This window comes from Lupinus angustifolius, chromosome LG15, assembly GCF_001865875.1.
Source record: "Lupinus angustifolius cultivar Tanjil chromosome LG15, LupAngTanjil_v1.0, whole genome shotgun sequence".
Classification (NCBI taxonomy): Eukaryota; Viridiplantae; Streptophyta; class Magnoliopsida; order Fabales; family Fabaceae; genus Lupinus; species Lupinus angustifolius.
In genome coordinates, this window is record NC_032023.1 from 3,168,558 (window position 1) to 3,190,044 (window position 21,487).

Here is a 21,487-nt window from a genome sequence, read left to right on the forward strand (position 1 = left end):
AAGGGGGAAGCGTCATAAGCAAGAATGCTTGATAAGCTAGTGTTATTTGCCACAAGCTAGGAAGCTTGATAATAATTCATTAATGGTGGCTAAAGTCAACAATGAAGGTTTTTAGGAGAATTCTCTCAACTAAAATAAACACAAGGTTTTCTCAAAATTAAACTTACCTTATTAATGAATAAGCCAAAGGTAAAAACACGAATTTGCCTTGGCTAAAAAAAACTAAGGATAAGTCTAAAGATAAAATCATAATTATCTTTGAATACTAAAAGATAATATCCTCTTTAATCAAATCTGAAATGCAAACGAAAATCCTAATAATCCTAAGATAATGTGAAGATAATGAAATTTAAAATCCTAATTTATCAAGTAGATAAGATCTAATCCAATCTGGTTGGTTTATTGAGCCTTGGGTCTTAAACCGAACTTGCTTGATCCTTGGGTGCTTGGTCGAGGGCCTTGAGTTGGATTAGCCATGAGCCCTCTTGAGATTTTTGGTTCACTTTGGGTTGCACCCTTGAGAGTCATAGCCGAGACCCTTGACTTGGTATGGTTGAATTGTTGAAAAGGTAATGTTTAGCTAAGTTGTTGGTAAAAAAAACAAATCTATCTTTACTTGAATCCTTGATTGTAGCTGCTCAACCTCTTAACTTTATCTCCTTTGATTTAATCAATTTATTTCTTATCATGCCTTGTAAGAGTTTCATCATGCCTGGATTCTAATTGTCCTAATCAAACTACTTGACCATGAATGAACTATGATATAAAGGAATAAATAAATTCTCAACCCTCCCATGATTTATTGATTTGAAATTATTTGAACAAAATTAAACCTAAGACTATATGAGAATGCAGTCTCTTTTATTTGAATTAAAGCAAATAAATAAATAGACTAAAAACTATCATAATTTCCTCCCATGAATATGAACTCCAAGTGCTTCTCCTGATTTTAAGATTGTCCTCCACAAATCATAAGCGTCCCCTTGATTTACATCACTTCCATTCCATTTAGACACAGCCAAAGACCAATCACCTAATTTGTATTCTTCCTCCACTAGGAAACCAGGTACACTATTCACCATCTTCTTGGACTTGTTATTATAGTTTCTACGGGGATAACCATGTTTAAGAAAGTATGTGTCAACAATATAGTTTGATCTCTTACAAAAAGTGCAGAACATTCCCATTTGATTTCTGCATGAAGCATTGTTCGAAATCTATTCCTTCCTCTATAAGAATGGTTTCTTCTTCCTCTATTCGAATTATGTCTAAACTCGCCATTGCTCTATGATTGCATTGTCAAAGCTCTAAATTCAACAGTCATGGTTGAAAGAATTGGTGCAATCAATTATCGTACAGGTTCCATTAGCATAATTTGATATCATACTTGAGAGTATTGATTATTCAATCCCTTTCGAAAACGAATTACATGGTCTTGATCCCTATACTTCTTCATTAACTCAACAACGCCACAAGAACAAGGGACTGCACATTTGCATTCTCCTATTGGCCTAGTTTTCTATCTATTCCCATCGAATCTATAACTGGGTAAAGTAATCAGAAACAGGTTGATTACCTTGGCTCAATCTGTAAAATTCCTCTTGAAGATCAGCTATACGAAATAGACCCCCTTGAAAAAATCTATCATGAAGATCTTTTAACACTTTTGTTGAATTATCAATGCAAAGGACATATTTCACTATTGCTTCATCAACAAAGTATTGAATGCAAGACAAAACCATAGGGTTGCATCTAGTTCATTGTCCATACAAAAAATGTGTCATATGTGCCTGAGGTAGGGTTTGATCTATAAACCTCAACTTGTTCTTAGACTAAACAGCTAGATTCATAGATCTTGATCAAGAATGGTAATTCTTACCATTGAGGATAGGAGAAACGAGGACAACAGTTGGACTCTCAACTGAATGAAAAATAAAATAGGATATAAAAATTCTTCTATCTTATATAAGATACTCCATTTAACATTTAACAAAAGATTCTTCTATCGTGGCGGATCTGATATATGTTGTTCGCAGGTTTGTCTAAATATGATATGTTTCTGTTAAGGATGTAGCAAGGAACAAAAAAAAAACTTCTGATAAGATTTTAAAATTGCAAAAAATTATGCTGCTATATTTTTTCATTCCTTGTTGAAATTCCTAATCCCTAACTATGTCATTTTATCTCTAGATACAACAAAGGCTCTCTAGTAAGTCTCATGATTCCCGCATAAAAATGAAAAGCAAATTTGGCAAAAAAAAAAGAAGAGTAATCAAGTTCTTGCTTACAGTCTATAACAAAGTGTAACAATCCCTGAAATCTATGGTTCAATAAATAAAAAAGCATATATTGTTTTGGAGCCATGCACCATCTCTTTGGAGCACCCTTCACCAAGATATATGTCACTGGAGAATTTTAATGCGTTCATAGATTTCATATGGATTATGACTGAACGTTTCCAAAGACTGAGAACTCGACGACAATTCCAACTCCACTGGAAGGCCACACATGAAGGTGCCAGTATCAGGCTTATTGCCTCACAAGTCATGCCCACATGGTTTCTGAATGTCATATTGCATCCAACCTTGGTCACCTTCCCTACATGATAATCCTCATAATCAAAAAGACCATTTAAGAGGGCACCTGTAAGGACCAGTTTATGTTTTATGTTTTACATTTTACCTGTATATACAGTGTATAGTAAATGTATAGGTTACAAAATGATATTACTGAATTAGAAATTATCTCAAACCCCTGTAGTGTCATTTCTGAAATTTAAAGCATGGCTGACTTGCCAAGGTTCTAGACTTTTAAAAGGATTTGCCCAAGCAGAAACTAAGTTCATGAAGACTTTCAGCCAAATAACGATGGCATCGGGTTTCACATTTAGTTACTGATCCACCTCCTTTTTCGGGGTGGCCGCTCATGTTTGACTTCTGAATCCACCGGAACTTCATTTTTGACAGAAGGTACTGGTTCACTCTCTATCTTCTTTATAGTCAGAGTCTCCTTTTCACTAGGCATGGGAAGCTTGAACCGCTCACTGCGCTTCTTCAACCTCTCAACTGTGTCAAGCTGCTGATCCTTACCATCCATATCTACGGAATCTCTCCCTTCAGTCAACAAGTGATGTTGGTTATCAACATCACCTGGTTTGGCAGGTTCATCCACTGGTTTCCCAGCTTCAGAAGACTCAATCTTATCATCCTTGTCAATTCCTTTGAGTGTCTTGCTGCCGATGATGAAATCCCTTTCCTTATGGCTTGTCCAGCGTTCTAACTTAGAACGTCCTCTTTGAGAATCTTGTTGTTCATCATCTGAAATGTCTTCCCGACGCTTTCTGGACAGGCGATGCCCTGGAATTTCAAACTCGGCACGTTCTTCATCCCCAGAGCCTTTCAAGTCCTTCACAAATAGAAAATCACTATAAAAATAGACAAAAACTAACCACAAAATAGAAAAACATCTAATGATAACTCCAACATTAGCAATAAGAGCTTGAAAGCAGAACAACAAATTGAAGAGTGCTTCCCAGATACTTTTTGTTAAGGGGGACAATTGCAGACTAAAGCAAAACGCAGTTAAAATAGAATTCCACGATGCAGTCAAAATTGAATTCAAGGCTTACTACATGATTAAACATGTCTGTGAAATAAGAAACAACAATTCCTTTTTCCCAGCAAACAAAGTCTCAACTGGAGCTCTGCTAACAATATTAATCCAGCTGTCAAATACAACTCATTGGCACAAATTTAAAAGCAAATCTTAGATCCAGTTTCAGACAAATAAACCAAGCCTTATCCGGTAGTTGAGGTTACGGGTGAGCAGGAACCGACCCTACCTGCTCACTCAGTTTGGCATGTTCATGATTGGACCAAATATGGTCAGGTTCCATCAAGTCTAGGCCGGGTTCAAGTTAAAAAATTAGACCTAGTCAATATTTACCCGTCTCATGGTCACACATTCATCATGTTTGTATGTGTGTCTATTCAATTGTGTACATATTTGATATCTATTTGGTCAAAAATATCATTGATTCTCTATTTTTTCATCATATATAAATAATTAACAATATATACATGTCATTTCATATGTCAAATTACATATCTATAATAATAAATAATATTAAGAAGACTTTATTTAAAAGGGGTGTGCATTATATTTTGGATCGGGTTATCTTCGGGCCTAAGGCCAAGTTCAGGTTCAAAATAATAACCCAACAAATATTTAGGGTCGGGTAAGAAACAAGCCTTACCCGGCCATGCTCACCCCTAGTTGAGGTAATCCACATGGACCAAATAACACCAAAGATACATTTCACGGAATGTCATTTATAGTGGTTTTCCCTGTGCATGTGTTCAAGTAACAATCTATATTTTTTATTTTTACGATAAGAAGGTTACAACCTAGAATTAACACAATTTTATCATTAATCAAAGTAAAAAAACATTCAATGAAGTCCTGAAACGGTTGCCAGCTAGCTAACACAAACCATCCTCTAAGGTACACTCAGCCATCGAAAGAAAAACCAGAGAAGAACACAAAAGTGACTAAGCTTGCAAGTTGCAACTGGATTGTGCTAAAACACAATCTCAAGGTTTCTTCAAAATCACCATTCACTTGGATGGTGTTTCAAGTATAATCAAATAATGACACAAAATAATACTCTCATTCACAGATAAACAGAATAACACCTTAAAAGTTCAAGATAATAGCTTGACATAAGATCTCCAGTTCTTAGAAAGGCTACCATAATGCTGTATCTTATAAATTACTATCAAGCATAACATTTACTGGATTTATTAAATCTCATATACAATTGTTTATAAAAACCTCCCAACTTTTAAGTTGGCAATCCTATCAGAACAAATTTGTGCTCGGAAGGGCTTTTCTTCTAATGTCTACCAACCCCTTAAGGCATGAACTTAGGAAAAGAGGAATCATAAAAATGCAAAAGCTAATCATTCATGATCAAGGCCTGCCTTGCCATACATTACGTGGTTTGAACCAGCACTATAGATATTGCAAGGAACTAAATTGCGAACTCGCCAAAATTCTAAACTACCCTGATTCAAAGAGGAGCATATGGAGAATGCTAAATTTCATGTAAAATGAATATCTGCTTTCCAAATAAAGCTTCACATTTTACATGTAAGCATAAAACATACCTTCTCACTGGTTGGACCACTTAGATTTTCTTGACTTGACTGGCCTAAACTATTAAGATTATTAACATCAGGTTCTTTGCTTTTCCTCGAGCCTTCTTTGTGTTTTCTATCCTGAACTCTTTGGTTATCTGAAGCATTAGCAGCATGATCACGACTACTTGACCTTTCCATCCTAGATCGTCTTTCCTCACTATTGTATTGATTTCCACGGGCATAAGCATCATCACGCCCCTTGTGATGTGAACTTTCATCCTGAATCCGACCTCTCCTCTTCAATTGGTCATTGTGTCGCATTGCTTCTTTAGATTGATATTCCTTGTCAGAAACTTTGGGTTCATCCTTAGCCCTAACACGGCCAACCCATGATTTTTCTACAGCTCGTCTTCCACTTCTTACAGAACTCTGTCCTTCTTCTCGTTCACGCTTAGGTACATGTTCTTCATGGGACTGTTTCATTCGATGCCACTCTTCTCTATCTCTCTGCCTATCACCCCTTTCCCTAAGTAGCCAGGTGTCATCTTTCTGCTTGGGGGCATATTGATCATCCAGGTTATCTCTACTTCTTTTTGGGTCATCTCTCTTTTGTGGGTCCAATACTTCATCTCTATCTCGCCTGCGCCGACTTGCATTTTCTCTGTAGCCATGCAGAATTTCTTCTTTGTCAATATGCTCCCTCCTAAGGTATTCCTCGTCCTTCCTTCTCTTGCTATGATAATCCTCCACAGCATCGTACCTAATCTTCAAGCCCTCATCCCTTTCCCTGTGTCTTGAATCTCTTGACCCAACATCCTTATCATAAGGAACCCTGTAGCTGCCGTTATCCAAATGTTTTCTAGAATGAAGGCTTTCATCTTTGTTGCTTCTCTCATTTTCTCGGACCTTAGCCCGATCCCTCTTTCTAGATTCATCATTTCTAATCCTTCTATTATAGGGATCATCTCTTTGTGTCCAATCCATGTCAGAATTGTCCTTGTGCTTTTGCCTCTCCAGCCCATCAATATTTGTTGGCAATTGTTGAGTTGAGTTAGGATGTCGATCCCTGTAAGGGTATGGTCCCTCTCTACCTTTAGGTACCATGCGATTTTTTTCGAGTTCTTGCTTTCTATCATGCTCTCTTCTATAGAGCTCCTGCTCATTTTCATCAGGGTGCTGTCTGTTGGTACCCAGTCGTGCTGGTCGTGGATCCTGAACTACTTCTTCCTCAAAACCTTCCCGTCGCTTCTGATTATCCCTGCTGCTTGACGATCTTGCTTTGCTGTTATCACTGCCTCTTACAGCCTTCAACTCCTCTTGATCATCAACTTCATCAAGCAAAGGTTGCTCAACTTCAGGTGTTAATTTTTGTCTCCTATCCTCAAGGGTATCTACTTTTTCTACTGTATCTAAATTCATTTCTTCTTTTTCCAATCTGGAACTTTCATCAGCTGCCACAGAGTCCTCAAGCTCAGTATTTTTGTTCTCCGCACTGGACTCCCTCGCATCCTTAATCACAGGAGATGATGAAAGTGCACTATGTTTGACTTCCATGCTTTCAACTGACTCTTCTTTTTGATCATCAATAGATGTCAGTTCTCGGATAGGAGTAATAGGAGGTGACTGAGCATGCACTCTTTTCTGTGTCCGGCTGTAAATAGGAAAAAAAGATGGTATTTATAAATAGCAGATAAAAACTATTAAGCCTATCAGGTTCAGATGACTGCTTCATCAAAAGACACCATAAAATGCAAAGAAAATAAGAATATGTATCTAAGCATCTAACAAGTGGGGCAATCTTTTTTTCTTTATAAAAATCTGATGCAAGAAAATCAGCTTTATACCTATCTTTTACATCTCTAAGTATTTACATAATCTCTATCATAAATTCACCCTTCTTTTTCTCCAAGAAAACATATATTTAATATTCTTCATTATGATATCATAATCATGATTCGCCTCTCCAATAACTCAAACTAAACTCTTTAACAACATAGAAAACCTCTTACCAATCAAAACAACCCTTAACATGAATAAATCAGTTTATTGAGATATTAAATCTATGCTAGTTCATGGTGACTTAAATTATAGAGAAAGACTAAGTGAAATAGTTTCGAAGTGGGAAATTTTACCAGAATTAGCAGATTGAACTAAAGGAATAAGATAGAACAACGAAGTACAACAGTGGTTAAAACAAAAGCATAAATGTTGACCCTATGCCCTTATTCTGAAGGCTTATACCCTATTTGCTAACCTTTCTTCATGAGAAGAGCTGAGATTGATACCATAGGACCTCGGATTTGGACCCCTAGAACCAGAGTAGGAAAATGGTTCTTCCTGTGGGAAGAATAAATTTTCATCTCCGTTAGGCATGTTAGCAGGACTGGATTTCATAAATAGCATACTTCTTCCTGCAAGCTCTTTCTTTCGACCATTATATTCCTGTGGAAAACCATCAAAATGCTCAGGCTCCAACCTTGGAATTTCATCTACATGGTCTTCTCTAAAATCCTCTCTCTGGAGTTCTCCATCCACCGCTTGATCTTGGACACCGGTTCCTGCAGAGGAACCATCATCCTCCATATCCTGTAAAACAATCTGTTCACGAAAAATAATTAATAATGTGAACACTGCGTAAGCAGGAGATGGCATAAAAAAGATTAATCTGATGGCCGTATGTTTTATATGACAAAATCATCAAATACCTCAATGATCGCATCTGAATCACGGTTTCGAGGAGGGCGGGTATCAATCGAAGGAAGACGTTCACCATAGCCACCTTCCACCTGTATTGCTCTACCAGTTGGCTGGTAGGAAGTAAATCAATATATTAGCCTGAAGGCAGAACTAGATAAGGGCAAAGTACCTACTACTACAAACATGTTATCTTATATTGACCAGCAGCAAGAAGGCCAAGAAGCAAACAGAAAGCACACATCTGACCCAAATATGACACAGTTTCTATAAAGCAGGTAACAAATATTTTTTTAATTTTTATGCAAAATGGTATTTAGACAAATACATACTAGGGGTGGTCGCACATGTCCAGAACCTTTCATGGCATCACTTTGTCCGACAATTAACTTCATAGAATTTGCAACAGTTACATCATGTATCCCAGTAGCAGCAGCTAATTCAGGGGGCAAATCCGGATCGTACTCCTGGAATGAAATCAACTAGATAGTTAACTTAATAAAAGAATAAGTGTACCGGAACACCACAAGAGCAGTGATAAGTAACCAAATCAAAACACAATAGCACATTTACCTGCTCTTTTCGACCACTCTCATAAACACGGATCTTGCTTTGCATTGTAGACTCCAGGCGTAGTTGCTCCTAAAAAGTCAAATACATTATTTTTTGTCTAAGCTAAAAACTTCGGGAGAATATTGAAAGAATGTTAATATTTTACCAGATGTTTGCAATAATCTTTCCAGCTGTCCTCATTCAAGCCAAAGTTGAAAAAATCCGATGCATCAACATTTGGATATTTCCATGGTTTCTCCTCAAAACTCTCAATATCAACATCAAATATAGTCCTGATATTGGTTGGCAGGTTTAAATATGTATTGATTGGGTTAGACATAAAAGGGATTTAGTTTTACAACAACAAAACATCAAAATATTGGAAATAAACACAAACATCCTACAATAGATGTGCTACTGTTTCAACATTCTAAGATTCTAACTCAAGAATACTGGTGAATTTAATGGCAAACTCCATAAACAGAAATTTTAAATCTTATTCATCAGAAATTTAATGGTATTTGTTAGAGAAAATGCTCTTAAAAATGATAGCACACCACTACATTAATAATGCACAAGAAAGAACAGTTCTTTTCATATGCCACAAAGGAGATAGACCACAAAACAAATACAATTTTCTTATCAGCCAAAACAGATACTTAAAGGGAAGCCCAATGCACAAGACTCCCACCTAGTGGGTCTGGGGAGGGTGGATGTACGCAGCATTACCCCTATAAGCGAATAGTTTGTTTCCACTTTCCAGGATTTGAACCCGTTACCTCATGATCATAAAACAACAACTTTACCTCTGCATCGAGGCTCACCCTCTAGCCAAAATAAATGCATGTTAACAATAATATTCTAACAAAAGTAAATAATGAATTTAATGCATACGGTGAGTGACCTAACAACTTCATACATACACAACATTATAGACTATAGGTAATTATGAAACTAATTTAACCTAACACATTTGATCTTATATTATTAAGTCGAGAATAATAAAAAAATCAAACATTCACAGAGATCTAAAGGAAAAGGTGAAAACAGACAAAGAAGAGCTAGTCTGCCACTCAAAAAAAATTTGATTAGGATTTCAAACACTTCTCCTAAAATATAGTAGCCTAAAAACTTTATTTTACACAATATAATAGATTATAGATAAATATGAAACTAATTGAACTAACATATTTGTATTTTAAAAGCTGAAATTACCAAAAAGTCAGACATGATCATAGAGATCCAAACGCAAAAGAAAAACAGACATACTAGAGCTAGCGCCCTTCCACTCATTAATCATGTGAACATATTGCACTGCCACTAAACCACTAAAATAAAAGCCTTCCAAATTAGCCAATTAATAACAGTTACTTCAAATCTAGTGTCTTAGTACAACTGAAGACAATAAAGTAGTCCATTAATAATTACTTGTGAGAAGGAAGAGTGAAATCCAATCCACCACCAAAACCCCGCCCTGCTGCACTATTGCCCCAACCAGGTAGTCCAGGTCCTGCATGAAAACCTTTCTGCAGTGTGGCCCCTTTTAATCCAGGTGGTCTCCAATCCCCTCTGCCACGACCAGCCATGTTAACAAGTGGACGAATCTGACCAGGAGGTCCTCCTGGAACAGAAGTAGCAGCTCCCAAATTTGGTGCTGATCCTGGCCTGACATACTATGACACAAGATAAAAACAAATCATTAGATGTTTTCAATTGATAAGCCACAATTCATTCATGATATATTTATATGCAAGCCCAGGAAACAATCATCATGAATGTAAAGAAAATGAAAGATTTAACTTTTCGAGAAATCACAGCAACAATTTTAAATTAAAGTTTAAGCTCTAAGATCAAAAGAATCTCAGCAAAATTGAAGAGATACATTCACAATGATAAGAACCAAATCACTTCGCTTAAAAGGCACAGGTCCAATTCATGCTGTCACCAATCTCTCTTGGAAGGCAATCTGTAAATATCACAATGTAAGCCCGCATTAAGGATTGTTGCATGCGCTAGCCTTCAAATGGGATAGCTTCCCCTTCCCATAAATTGTTTATTACAAGTTTACCATGAATATAGCTTTCAGCCAAACTTAGGTGATCTGATTACTGATATAAATAACTGACATGGACGCAATTATTTTTTATTCAAGATGACAGATATACATCCAAGAGCACAATTGTTAATGGGGCTCTACCACAGTATTACATGCACACAGAAAATAAAACGTTTTAGGTTCAATTGTAATAAAAAGTTTGCAACAAGGCACAATCCCTGAAAAGTAGGTGAGAAAAAAATAGGCAAGTGAAATTAATTTCATCAACAACAACCAAGCAATAGTCCCACTAGATAGGGTTGGCTACAAGTCGAACAACATCATAATATTTTATCATAAATCATGTCCATTGACAAAGCATTGATCTTTAATTCTTTTTTGATGTTTCGCCTTATGGTTTTTCTTGGCATACCTCCACCTCAAGAAATTGGATTTTATCTCATTTAATTTACTCTCCTCACTGGGACTTCTAATGGTCTCTACACTCTCCGCCACACATGCTCAACCCACCTAAGAAGTGATTCACTGCAACTATCTCCATAATGCATTCTTTCATAATAGTATCTTGATTGGCATGTCCAATCATCCAACATAATATTTTCATCTCTGCTACATTGAGTTTATTCTCTTGTTGAAATTTTACCACCTAACATTCAATCTCACTTAACATTGCACTCCATCATTGATCTATCATATATGAGGTCGATGCACTCCATCATTTCAGCCACCCCATATGAAACCTATGATTTATACAATTTTGTGTATCTCCCTTGTTCTTAAAAATAGAAGATAAAGTGTTTCTTTTCCGCTTGTCTGTCATCTTCTTAGACCTCATAATCTAATTACAAAACTATGTGAGTCAATTAATGTTTTTCTCTCCTATAACCTTCCAAACCTCAAATGGAATATTATACAGTCCAACTGTTATCATTTTTTCATCCTTTTCAAAGCTTCTTTCACCATCAACTCTTAAATTCTAAAATAAAATGTATAATTTTGATCTTTCTCTTTAGAATTTAGCATATCACAATGCAAAGAATCATAGTTGTCATTTAAAAGCTTATGAAAATAATTCTTTCATATTTCCTTAATATCTTTATCATTCACCAAGACTTTTCCATCTATATCTTTAATGTATTTTACTTGGTCCAAGTCTTTGTCCCTCATTCCCTGCCCTTTGCAAGCCTAGAGACTTGTAATCTTGTATAACTCATCATATGCTCTATATCTCGCTTCACTCACTGCTTTGTTGCTGCCTTTCTTAGTTTCCTTGTATTTTTTCCAAGTTTCAGTATTTTTACACAAGAATCATGATTTATAACATTTCATTTTAACTTTGTCGTGGACCCTTTTGTCCGACCACCATGATTCTTTACCCTTGGTCCAAAGCCTCTAGATTCACCTAATGTCTCCTTTGTTATCTTTCTAATTTTTATGGCCATCTTATCTCACATATCATTAGCATTTCCTTGTGTCTCTCAAAACTTTTCCTCTGAAGTTCTTTGTTTTCTGGAAGCTCCTTCATTCCCCACCCTTCAGACTCTTGGGACTTATCTTGCCATTTTCTCTCTACTCTTAACCCATACATCCATAACCAAATTTCAATGTTGAGTCGTCAAGACTTCTTTAGGTATGACTTTGCAATCCAGGCACAACTTTCTATCTGATTTTTTTATAAGAAAGAAATTAATTTGAGAACATGACACCTCACATTTATGTGATAAGATGCTCCTCCAGCTTCTTAAAACATGTGTTGGCTATTGTAAATCAAAAGATGAGAAGAAATCTATAATAGTTTTACATTCTGTATTTGAAGGGAATTAATTTCATAATATAGTATTTTATTCTTGACAGGGGTAAGACTTAACACAAGAGAGGAAAACAGCAAGGGTTTGACAAAAACCAAGTAGGCATCCATTGATCTTGGCAGTTATCTACTGCCTAGCTATATAGCCTAAAACAGAATTCAAAATCATCTGATTATCTAAGTCTTCTGCAGTAGAAATAGTGCAAACATATCATGTGGTTCATCACTTTTTACGTTATTATTTTTACAAAAATATTTATGATGGACCAGGTACGTAATGCATGGCACGACAAATTTGGTATGTGATGCATACTGTAAAAGAGAGAACTGCGCAAGTATGTTCAACATACACATTATATTGATTATGAATGCCATTTTCATGAATCATGGATATAAACAATAACAAAATTTAAAACCAACTGTTTTACAAGTTATCTCAAAATTGTATATATGTTGAAAAAGGAGAAACAACAGCTCAAATAGAAGGGAGATGAGCTCCAGAAGTTTGAAGAATGAACTTATTTGGGTATAAGATATGAGGCATCTTTACACTTAGTTTCTATTTTCGAACTTTTTCAAATATCTATATTTTTTAAGCATTCAACAAAATTATTAAAAAAGCAATAATAATTGAAGGTAGCATTTTATTGTCCTCTATCCTTTTTCCTATGTTGGTGGTTCATTTAGATGTAATGCTTACATAGCTCTGTACATTCTATATAAATCCCACATTCAATTTCCATACATTTTCACAAACAACAAGTAATTTCAATTATAAATATAATTGTTTGTTGAAATAACACACACTATGTGAATATAAACTTTAGGGCATTGCCACACAGATTGCATTAGCACATCATTATCAATGTTATACTGGCTGCATTTGTCACAATCTACAACCACTTTTAGCTGCCTTTTTTTTCTTTTAATCAAACTTTCACAACAAACTGTAAGAAAACAACATAGAGCCAGCTAATTTAAAACATCATATTTCATTTCAAACCAAATTAACTCCTACATACAATTACAAAGCAAAAAATGTACACTTCAACCCTCCATGCTATAATAAGAAACCCTAAACACAAATGACTGCACTTTTAAACAACACAAGACAAAGACATACACTGACCTTAAACTGAGAAATAATTGGATGATAGCCATGACTGCTATACCCAATTTTTGGTGCCACCATCATACCGCCACTAGCAACAGCAGCGACTTTGCTGGACTCACCAACATCCTTCCTCTCAGCATCAATAGGTAATGTTGCATTATCACCCCACTCTTGCTCCTCCCCACCAAGATTCGGATCGCCATTCGCCATGATAACAAGTCCACCATCTTCATCCTCCTCATCATCTTCCACCATCCCACCTCTTTCCATTCCACCCATATGGTTGTTATCATTCAACACTATCTGCAAATCATCATCACTATCACTATCCCAATCATCACCATCACCTCCTCCACCTCCACCTCCTCCATCACCACCGCCACCAGCGTCATACGTCAGCCCTGGAATAACCGCTCCGGAACCAACATCACCAATTCCATCACCACCACCGCCATCATCATCATCATCCTCAATATCAAATTTCACATCTTTATCAATCAAAACAACACCCTTCACCTCAATTTCGCCGCAGCCACTATCCTCTAATATCTTAACCGGCTCCGCGTTCAAATCTTGCAAAACCCTATCTTCCGATTTCGCATCGGTGGGACCGCAATCAAGAACCCTAATTGTATCGGGAGGCGTGATTTGATTGGAAGATGGATCGGGTGCATCGGAATTAGGGTGTGGAGCAGCGTAGGGAATATCAGAGACGAGATTAACATTGAGATTGAGATTGAGATCGGGTACAGAGGAAGAAGAAGAAGAAGAAGTGAAGGGAAGAAGAACATCTGTGTATAAATCTCCGAACTCGTCATCGTCTTCCATTGGAACAGAGAAAGAGAGAAAGAAAAAAGGATTATGGTGTATTGAGAAAAAGGGTTTTGAGGTTTGGCACGATGTGTTAAGGTGTTAGATTCTACTTGGTTGTGCCAAAACACAGAATCGCAAACTTTCTGGACTAAATACTCATATTAGTGAATACCCAAGACCATTTTTGTCTACATTCATAAAGAAATTAAATTATCAAATTAGTCCTTGTTTTTTCTCCTTATCCGATGTTATTTCTTGAAGTAATTACTCATTTGGATATTTTATGTTTTTTTTTTTTTTTTTGTGAATATCAACTTAGTTTCTATTAAATTTAAATTGTCATTGGTCTTCATCTTTTAAAATGTTAACTTATTTTAATTCTTCCGATATCCCCAAACTCTTAACATTAACAGAAATTTCTGATTTTAAAAGTTTGGTCATTCAGTGTTACAAGAATGAAGGAGAAAGTCACATACTAGACACGAATGAAGCAATATGGATGTTTATAACCTTCAATGTGTTTGCTACATGTGTAACAATTTGTAATTGGGGTGAGAATGCGCCAGGTTGAGATGCATTAAGGCTTGTATCGGTCTCGACTCTAATGTTGGTTGGATTATTTTTTGAACTCGGACTCAACCTTAGACCTAAAGCTAACCCGACTCTAAATATTGATCGGATCAGCCTTTAAACTCGAACTCGATCCTAGACCCGATTAAATATAGTGCATACTCATTTTAGATAAAGTCTTCTCAATATTATTCATTATTATGAATATGTAATTTGACATATAAAATGATATGTGTATATAGTATTAATCATTTATATATGATGAAAAAATTAGAGAATCAATTATACTTTCGACAAAAAAGGTGTCATTACTATGTACACATTTGAATAGAATAGAGACATATACAAACATGATGAGTGAGTGATCATGGGACGGATCAGATCGAGTCATGTTTGGTCCCTATCAAGCCCTAAATATTGATCGGGACTAATTTTTGTACTCGAGCTCAACCCTAGAACAGAACATATTCGGGTTTGATCACGATCAGACCATACCTGATGAACGAGTATGGTCAGGTCCTACTCACCCTAAATAATTTAATTTACCAACTTGTATATTTACTCTTAAATTATTAGAATAAATATCTACTTTAGTCCCTTAAAATTTATGTTAGTATTAATTTGGTTCTTGAAAAATAGGAAAATCCAAATTAGTTTTCGAATAACCAAATATCAATCAAATTAGTCTTTTATATTATTTTTTGTCAATTTTTGGGATACATTAGTCCTTACTGTAGACTACTTTGGTTCACATTTGTAATTTTTGAGGATTAATTTTATGTTTTCACAATATTAGGGCTAAATTGGTATGCATGAAAACTTCGCGGAACAAATATTAAAATTAATCTTAAATAAAACAGTAAAAATTTATTCGGGTCACTCAAAGTTCAATGGCCATCTACTATATTTCTTCAAAGATTATGCTACTGACTAATCCTTAAAAGATTAAAATGGACACATGTTCACCTTTAAGACTAATATGACATTTCAAATACATCACACATGACATTTGAGATGCTTCACATGTGATATTTGATATGCATCCCACATGGCACTCAAGATGCATCTCACGTGACATTTCAGACACATCCGATGGACCATTCCAAATGCATGTCGCAAGGACTGGGTCAAACGTCATGCACAATTGACTTTTTCAGGGGCTTAATTTGTAAACATGATCTTTGAGAGATTGAGTTGGTTAGTCATAAATCTTGACTCGAATGATGTTTTACTCTAAAATAAAATAGTAAAAATTGTTATTTTATTACGAGTTTCCTCAATCTTTATTCTGATTTACATTTTAGAGATTTATCCTTTACTTGAATATTATTCATTTCATATTTGGTAGACATCATATATCATAAAGACGCTATTTTATTATTTATAAATCATCATCACAATAATACATTGAATATAATTTATTAACTTTTAATAAAATATACCTCAATTACTTTACATTATTAGTATTAATCTAATTAGTATTATTATTTATTATTATTATCAATAAAATGGAAATATGAAAGTAAATAATAAAGGAAAGGGAATTAGGTTACACTTGACAGGTAAAGAGAGAAGATTCCTTAACGGTGCAACATAAATCTGGGAGTGGAAAACGACGACATGGAAAAGGAAGTGGTTGGTGTGTATCAATGCAGGAAAAAGATAGGGAACATTGCAACACACAGATGGACACATGTGGCGGCCACATGTCCTAACTAGCGACATTGATGTGAGGTATTGGCGTAAGCGATGATGTGAGACATGGATGTTAGTGTGGGTGTCAACAAGACGTAGAAGTTGATGCCACTCACATTAGGTTTTGGATGAGTAGGATCTTTCAGGGGCTTAATTTGTAAACATAATCCTTGAGAGACTGAGTTGATTAATCGTGAATCTTAACTGAATGATGTCTTACTCTAAAATAATATAGTAAACAACTTCATTTCACTAAGGTGGCAAAATTTTCCAATGTGGAATCACCATGTGTGTTGTTAACGGCCATAACAGATTGAGAATAATGGAAGGACTAACGTTAGACTACATTTTAAAAGTTGGGTCATTCACTATTACAAGGTGGAAAGACAAAGTCACATACGAGACTGGAATGAAGCAATATGGGTTTTTATAACCATCAATGTGCTTGCTACATGTGGAAGGATTTGCAAGAACTAAAATAGGTTTTTCAATATTTAAACTTATAGTTTTGAAATACAAAATGTCACACCGAAAAAGTGAAAATTGTTTGTGTAATAGATGGATTAATATGGGTGAGGAAGAAAAAATGTAATGATTGATTTGATAATTAAATTTCTTTAAAGACTAAATTGGTAGATACAAAACAATTGAATGATCAATTTAAATATTTACTTTTAAATTATTAGAATGAACACCTACTTTAGGGCCTTAAAATATATGTTAGTATCAATTTGGTTCTTGAAAATTTGGAAAACCCTAATTAGTTTTCGAATAACCAAATATTGATCAAATAATCTTTTATAGTATTTTATGTCAATTTTTAGGATACTTTAGTTCTTACGTTAGACTATTTTGATTCACATTCATAATTTTTAGGACTAGTTTGGGTTTTCACAATATTAGGCCTAAATTGGTACGCACAAAAACTTTGAGGAACCAATATAAATATTCACTCTTAAATAAAATAGTAAAACTTTATTCGGGTCATTGAAAGATTCGTGGTCATCTATTATATTTCTTTAAAGATTATGCTACTCACTAAGTCCTTAAAAGATTAAAATGGACACACATTTGTCTTTAAGACTAGTGTGACATTTCATATACATCCCCACATGGTACTCGAGATGCTTCAGATGTACATTTGAGATGCGTCCCAATGACGCTCGACATGCATATCACGTGACATATCAAACACATCCCATGTACTATTCCAAATGCATGTTGGGGGATTGGGTCAAACATTATGGACAATTGATTTTTCAGGGACTTAATTTGTAAACATAATATTTGAGACACTGAGTTGGTTAGTTGTGAATCTTGACTCGAATGAAGTTTTACTCTAAAATAAAATAGTAAAAATTGCTATTTTATTACGAGTTTCCTCAATCTTTATTATCATTTATTTTTTTAGAAAATTATCCTTTACTTGGATATTATTCATTTTATATTTGGTTGGCATAATAAATCAAAACTATTTTATTATTTATAAATCATCATAGCAATAATACACCGAATATATTTTTATTAATTTTTAATAAAATAAGCCTAAATTATTTTACATTATTAATATCATTATTTTAGTATTGTTAATTTAATTAGTATTATTATTATTATTATCAATAAATGGAAATAAGAAATTAAATAAAAAAGGAAAATGAATCAGGCTACACTTGACACAAAAAGAGAGAAGATTATGTGACGGTGTAACATAAATTTGGGAGTAGAAAATGACGACATGGAAAGGGAAGTCGTATCAATGAACAAAAAAGACAGGACATGTTGCAATGCAGAGGTAGTCATGCGTAGCAACCACATGTGCTAACTAGCGATGTTGATATGAGGTGATGGTGTAAGTGATGATGTGACAGATGGATTTTAGTGTTGATGTCAACAAGACTTAGAAGTTGATGTCACTTACATTAGGTTTTGGATGAGTATGATCTCTCCTTTTTATTTCTGGTTTCTTTCTACATTAACGACAATGGACACCTAATTAAGCACAAGTAAATTATTCTTATGATTCATAACTCTTTGACAATGTGATGGTGGCAATACAAGGATATGAGATACATCATGAAGTACACCTTTGAGTGACTCTAAACTCATTAAAACATTAACTAGATAACCACTTCCTAGTTTCCCATCAATGACTCTAATGACTTGAGATCTTGCTCAATATGATGGCACTGTTGAAAACACAAGAGATGAAACAACACTACTTATTAATTAATATTTGGCATTCAAAAAGTTGTAGGTGATCGAATTGTAGATTTGTCTTCAAGAAAATAAGAGAATACACTTTGATAAAATACTAACTTACTTTCATGTCTCATATATGTCCTTGTCTTAGAGGCTTTAACTCATTCTCCAACAATTGTAATTTAGCATCACACTTCTTAGCGAACAACGTCGCTAAGGTATCATAAGCCTCATTCAGTGTTGTTAGGTCTTTGATCCTTTGTAAGAACTCAAATTATATGGTGATAGACAACAATTACATCATTTTCTCGACTTTGATCTTCCACTTCCCTTTGTCTTACTCGTTTGTTAGTGCAATTGTCTCTATGACACCAACAATGCCTCAAAGATCTTGTTCTATCAAATAAACTCCATATGGTTGCTCCATGTATCATAATTATTTCTGTTTAGCTTCTCCATCATGCTCGATAAATATGCGAGATCTGCCATTACAGTTGGATAGTAGCTTGATACTAACTAATGTAACTTGGTCTCAAACCAATCAACTATCATAATCATAGACTGTGCACAAGCATGATATCCACAATTTCTAACTGAACACAATAACTTGAACTTGAAGGCCCTACATTGTCGTTCTAATACTAACTCATAGAAAATAGAAAAAGCCAAATAAGCTAGTACAACCCCTACATTAGCGGTGAGTAGGTTTCGACCATACTTGTTCACCTGGTTTGGCCCTACTATGACCAAACCCAAATATAGTGAGATTTCATCAGTTCTAGGGTTGGATCCGAGTTCAAAAAATAGTCATGTTCAATATTTAAGATTGAATAAGGACGAACATGACCTAAACTGACACATCCTTTGATAACTACTTACTCATATTTGTACATGCATATCCAATTATACACATAGTAATGACATCTCTATTAATAGCATATTAGTTAATACAATTTCATATTTTAATTGTTTTTTCTAGTTATTTATGACACTCTTGTATAAATGATTTAATTCCATAATATGTATGTTATTTCATATATCATTAATTCTCTAACTTTTTTATCATATATACATATACATAAATGATTAACAAAATAACTACACGTATATCATTTCAGATGTCAAATTACATATCCATGATAATAAATAATACATTTTTTGGTTTCTCATAGGTTTCATCGCACTGGAGGCAATCATGTCCGAGTCAGGAATATTAATAGGTATGTGGGACTAACTCTCTCAGCGGATATTTTTTCCATTCACAAGACTCGAACCTAAGACATTGCTTAAGGGGAATCAAACATGTATTACTTAAACCAACACTCGTTGGTGATAATATTAATAATACTTTATATAAAAGAAGTATATATTATATTTAATTGGGTCCAGGGTCAAGTTCAGGATCAAAAGTTAGTTTGATCGACATTTGACGTCAGTCTAGCGTTCAAATCTAGGTCGAGTTCAAAAAAATAACACAATCAACAATTAGAAATAGTAAGGGACAAACATTGTTCAGCCTATGCTCGTCCCGAAGAAGGGACAAACATTTATTAAGCTCATTCAGAAGAATATTCTCTCTTAATGGAGAGACAAATACTTAATTTTATTTGTGTTTTTAATGACAATAATGTTATGTCATTGTATATAATAGGATAAAAATGTCTTACTATATTATTATTTTATCGTACTTGTATCTCTATTAATGGAGATATCTTACTCGTATAATATATATTAACATTGGATTCCAATAACTTCAAAAAATTCCCATTAAACCTTGTTTCTTAAGGCTTCCACTAGTTTTATGAAATAACTAGCAAGTTACCCGTGCATTTGCATAGGACGGTATTTTTTTTGCCGCATGATTAAGAACACATATTACATGTGCATTTATGATTAAGAATATGTATGTTGTTGGTGCATTCGCATGGTTAAAACCATATATGTTACCAGTGCATTCATATTGTTAAAAATTATTAATTATATATAAAATCATACGGTCAGACCATACAGTTTAACTGTTTAAATCGGATAAACTTAATATGGGACCTCTTCTGGTTTAACATTTTGCTCGACTTTCTCAACATTNTGATTCTAAAATAAGATTAGTATAAAAATAAATATTATTATTTGACTCTAAAATAACTACAAACAATATGTTATGATTCATATTATTATTTTAATATTGTTATAGTAACATTATATTTTAATATTGCATAATTAATCATATTCCTTTTATTTTTAAATAAGTCACATACATTATAGAGTTAATTTGTTGTATCATCATCTTATTATATTTGATCGTTTAACTTAGTTGATTAATTGTATATAATGTCATTTTTATAAATGATCCATATAATTTGAGTTTTTATATTTATTTATGACATTAAAAATATAATTATTTATTTATCAATATAATTATAATTGTGCATTAAGTTTCTAATGTTAAATAATTGTGTAATATGCTCAATTAATTATGCATGTTATGCACTCAATAAATCATAATAAATTATAGATTAATGAATCCAAATATAAACAAATTGTCGGAAATGATGTAAAACATTAATGAGTAGATATTACTCAATTAATATTCCATAAATTCATTAAATATAATACTGCAAATTTATATTTCATTTTGTAACTGTCCATAAATTCAAACAACAAATTGAATATAAATTCAATTAAATATTAATATCCCGAAAATTTATTATTTACGCCAAATTTTTATCAATAATAAACACTGCTTAAAATTAGGGAAATATAAATAATTTAATCTAAATATAAATCAAACAAATTAATTATCACAATCAAATCAAATTGATTTAATATTTTGATTGTCACAACCTATT

The 21,487-nt window shown here is 34.1% G+C and overlaps 1 protein-coding gene across 1 annotated transcript; it reads right to left on the minus strand.

The window, feature by feature from the left end:
- LOC109328121 (FIP1[V]-like protein) lies at window positions 2,109–14,316 on the minus strand. Its single transcript, XM_019561417.1, has 10 exons — window positions 13,380–14,316; window positions 9,816–10,060; window positions 8,554–8,680; window positions 8,409–8,477; window positions 8,168–8,302; window positions 7,847–7,948; window positions 7,396–7,739; window positions 5,169–6,792; window positions 2,491–3,405; window positions 2,109–2,405 (listed from the first exon to the last, which is right to left on the minus strand). Exons 1-9 carry the CDS (start codon window positions 14,190–14,192, stop codon window positions 2,887–2,889), a joined length of 3,978 nt encoding a protein of 1,325 aa, XP_019416962.1. The 5' UTR covers window positions 14,193–14,316; the 3' UTR covers window positions 2,109–2,405; window positions 2,491–2,886.

What these genes read in the sequence shown, in the direction of transcription:
- LOC109328121 (XM_019561417.1), bottom strand. Translation starts at nt 14,192, where the DNA reads ATGGAAGACGATGACGAGTTCGGAGATTTATACACAGATGTTCTTCTT. An exon ending in TTCACTCTTCCTTCTCACAA is followed by an intron (nt 8,681 to 9,815) that starts GTAATTATTAAT and finishes AACCAATATCAG; the next exon opens with GACTATATTTGATGTTGATA. An exon ending in GACATGTGCGACCACCCCTA is followed by an intron (nt 7,949 to 8,167) that starts GTATGTATTTGT and finishes ACTTCCTACCAG; the next exon opens with CCAACTGGTAGAGCAATACA.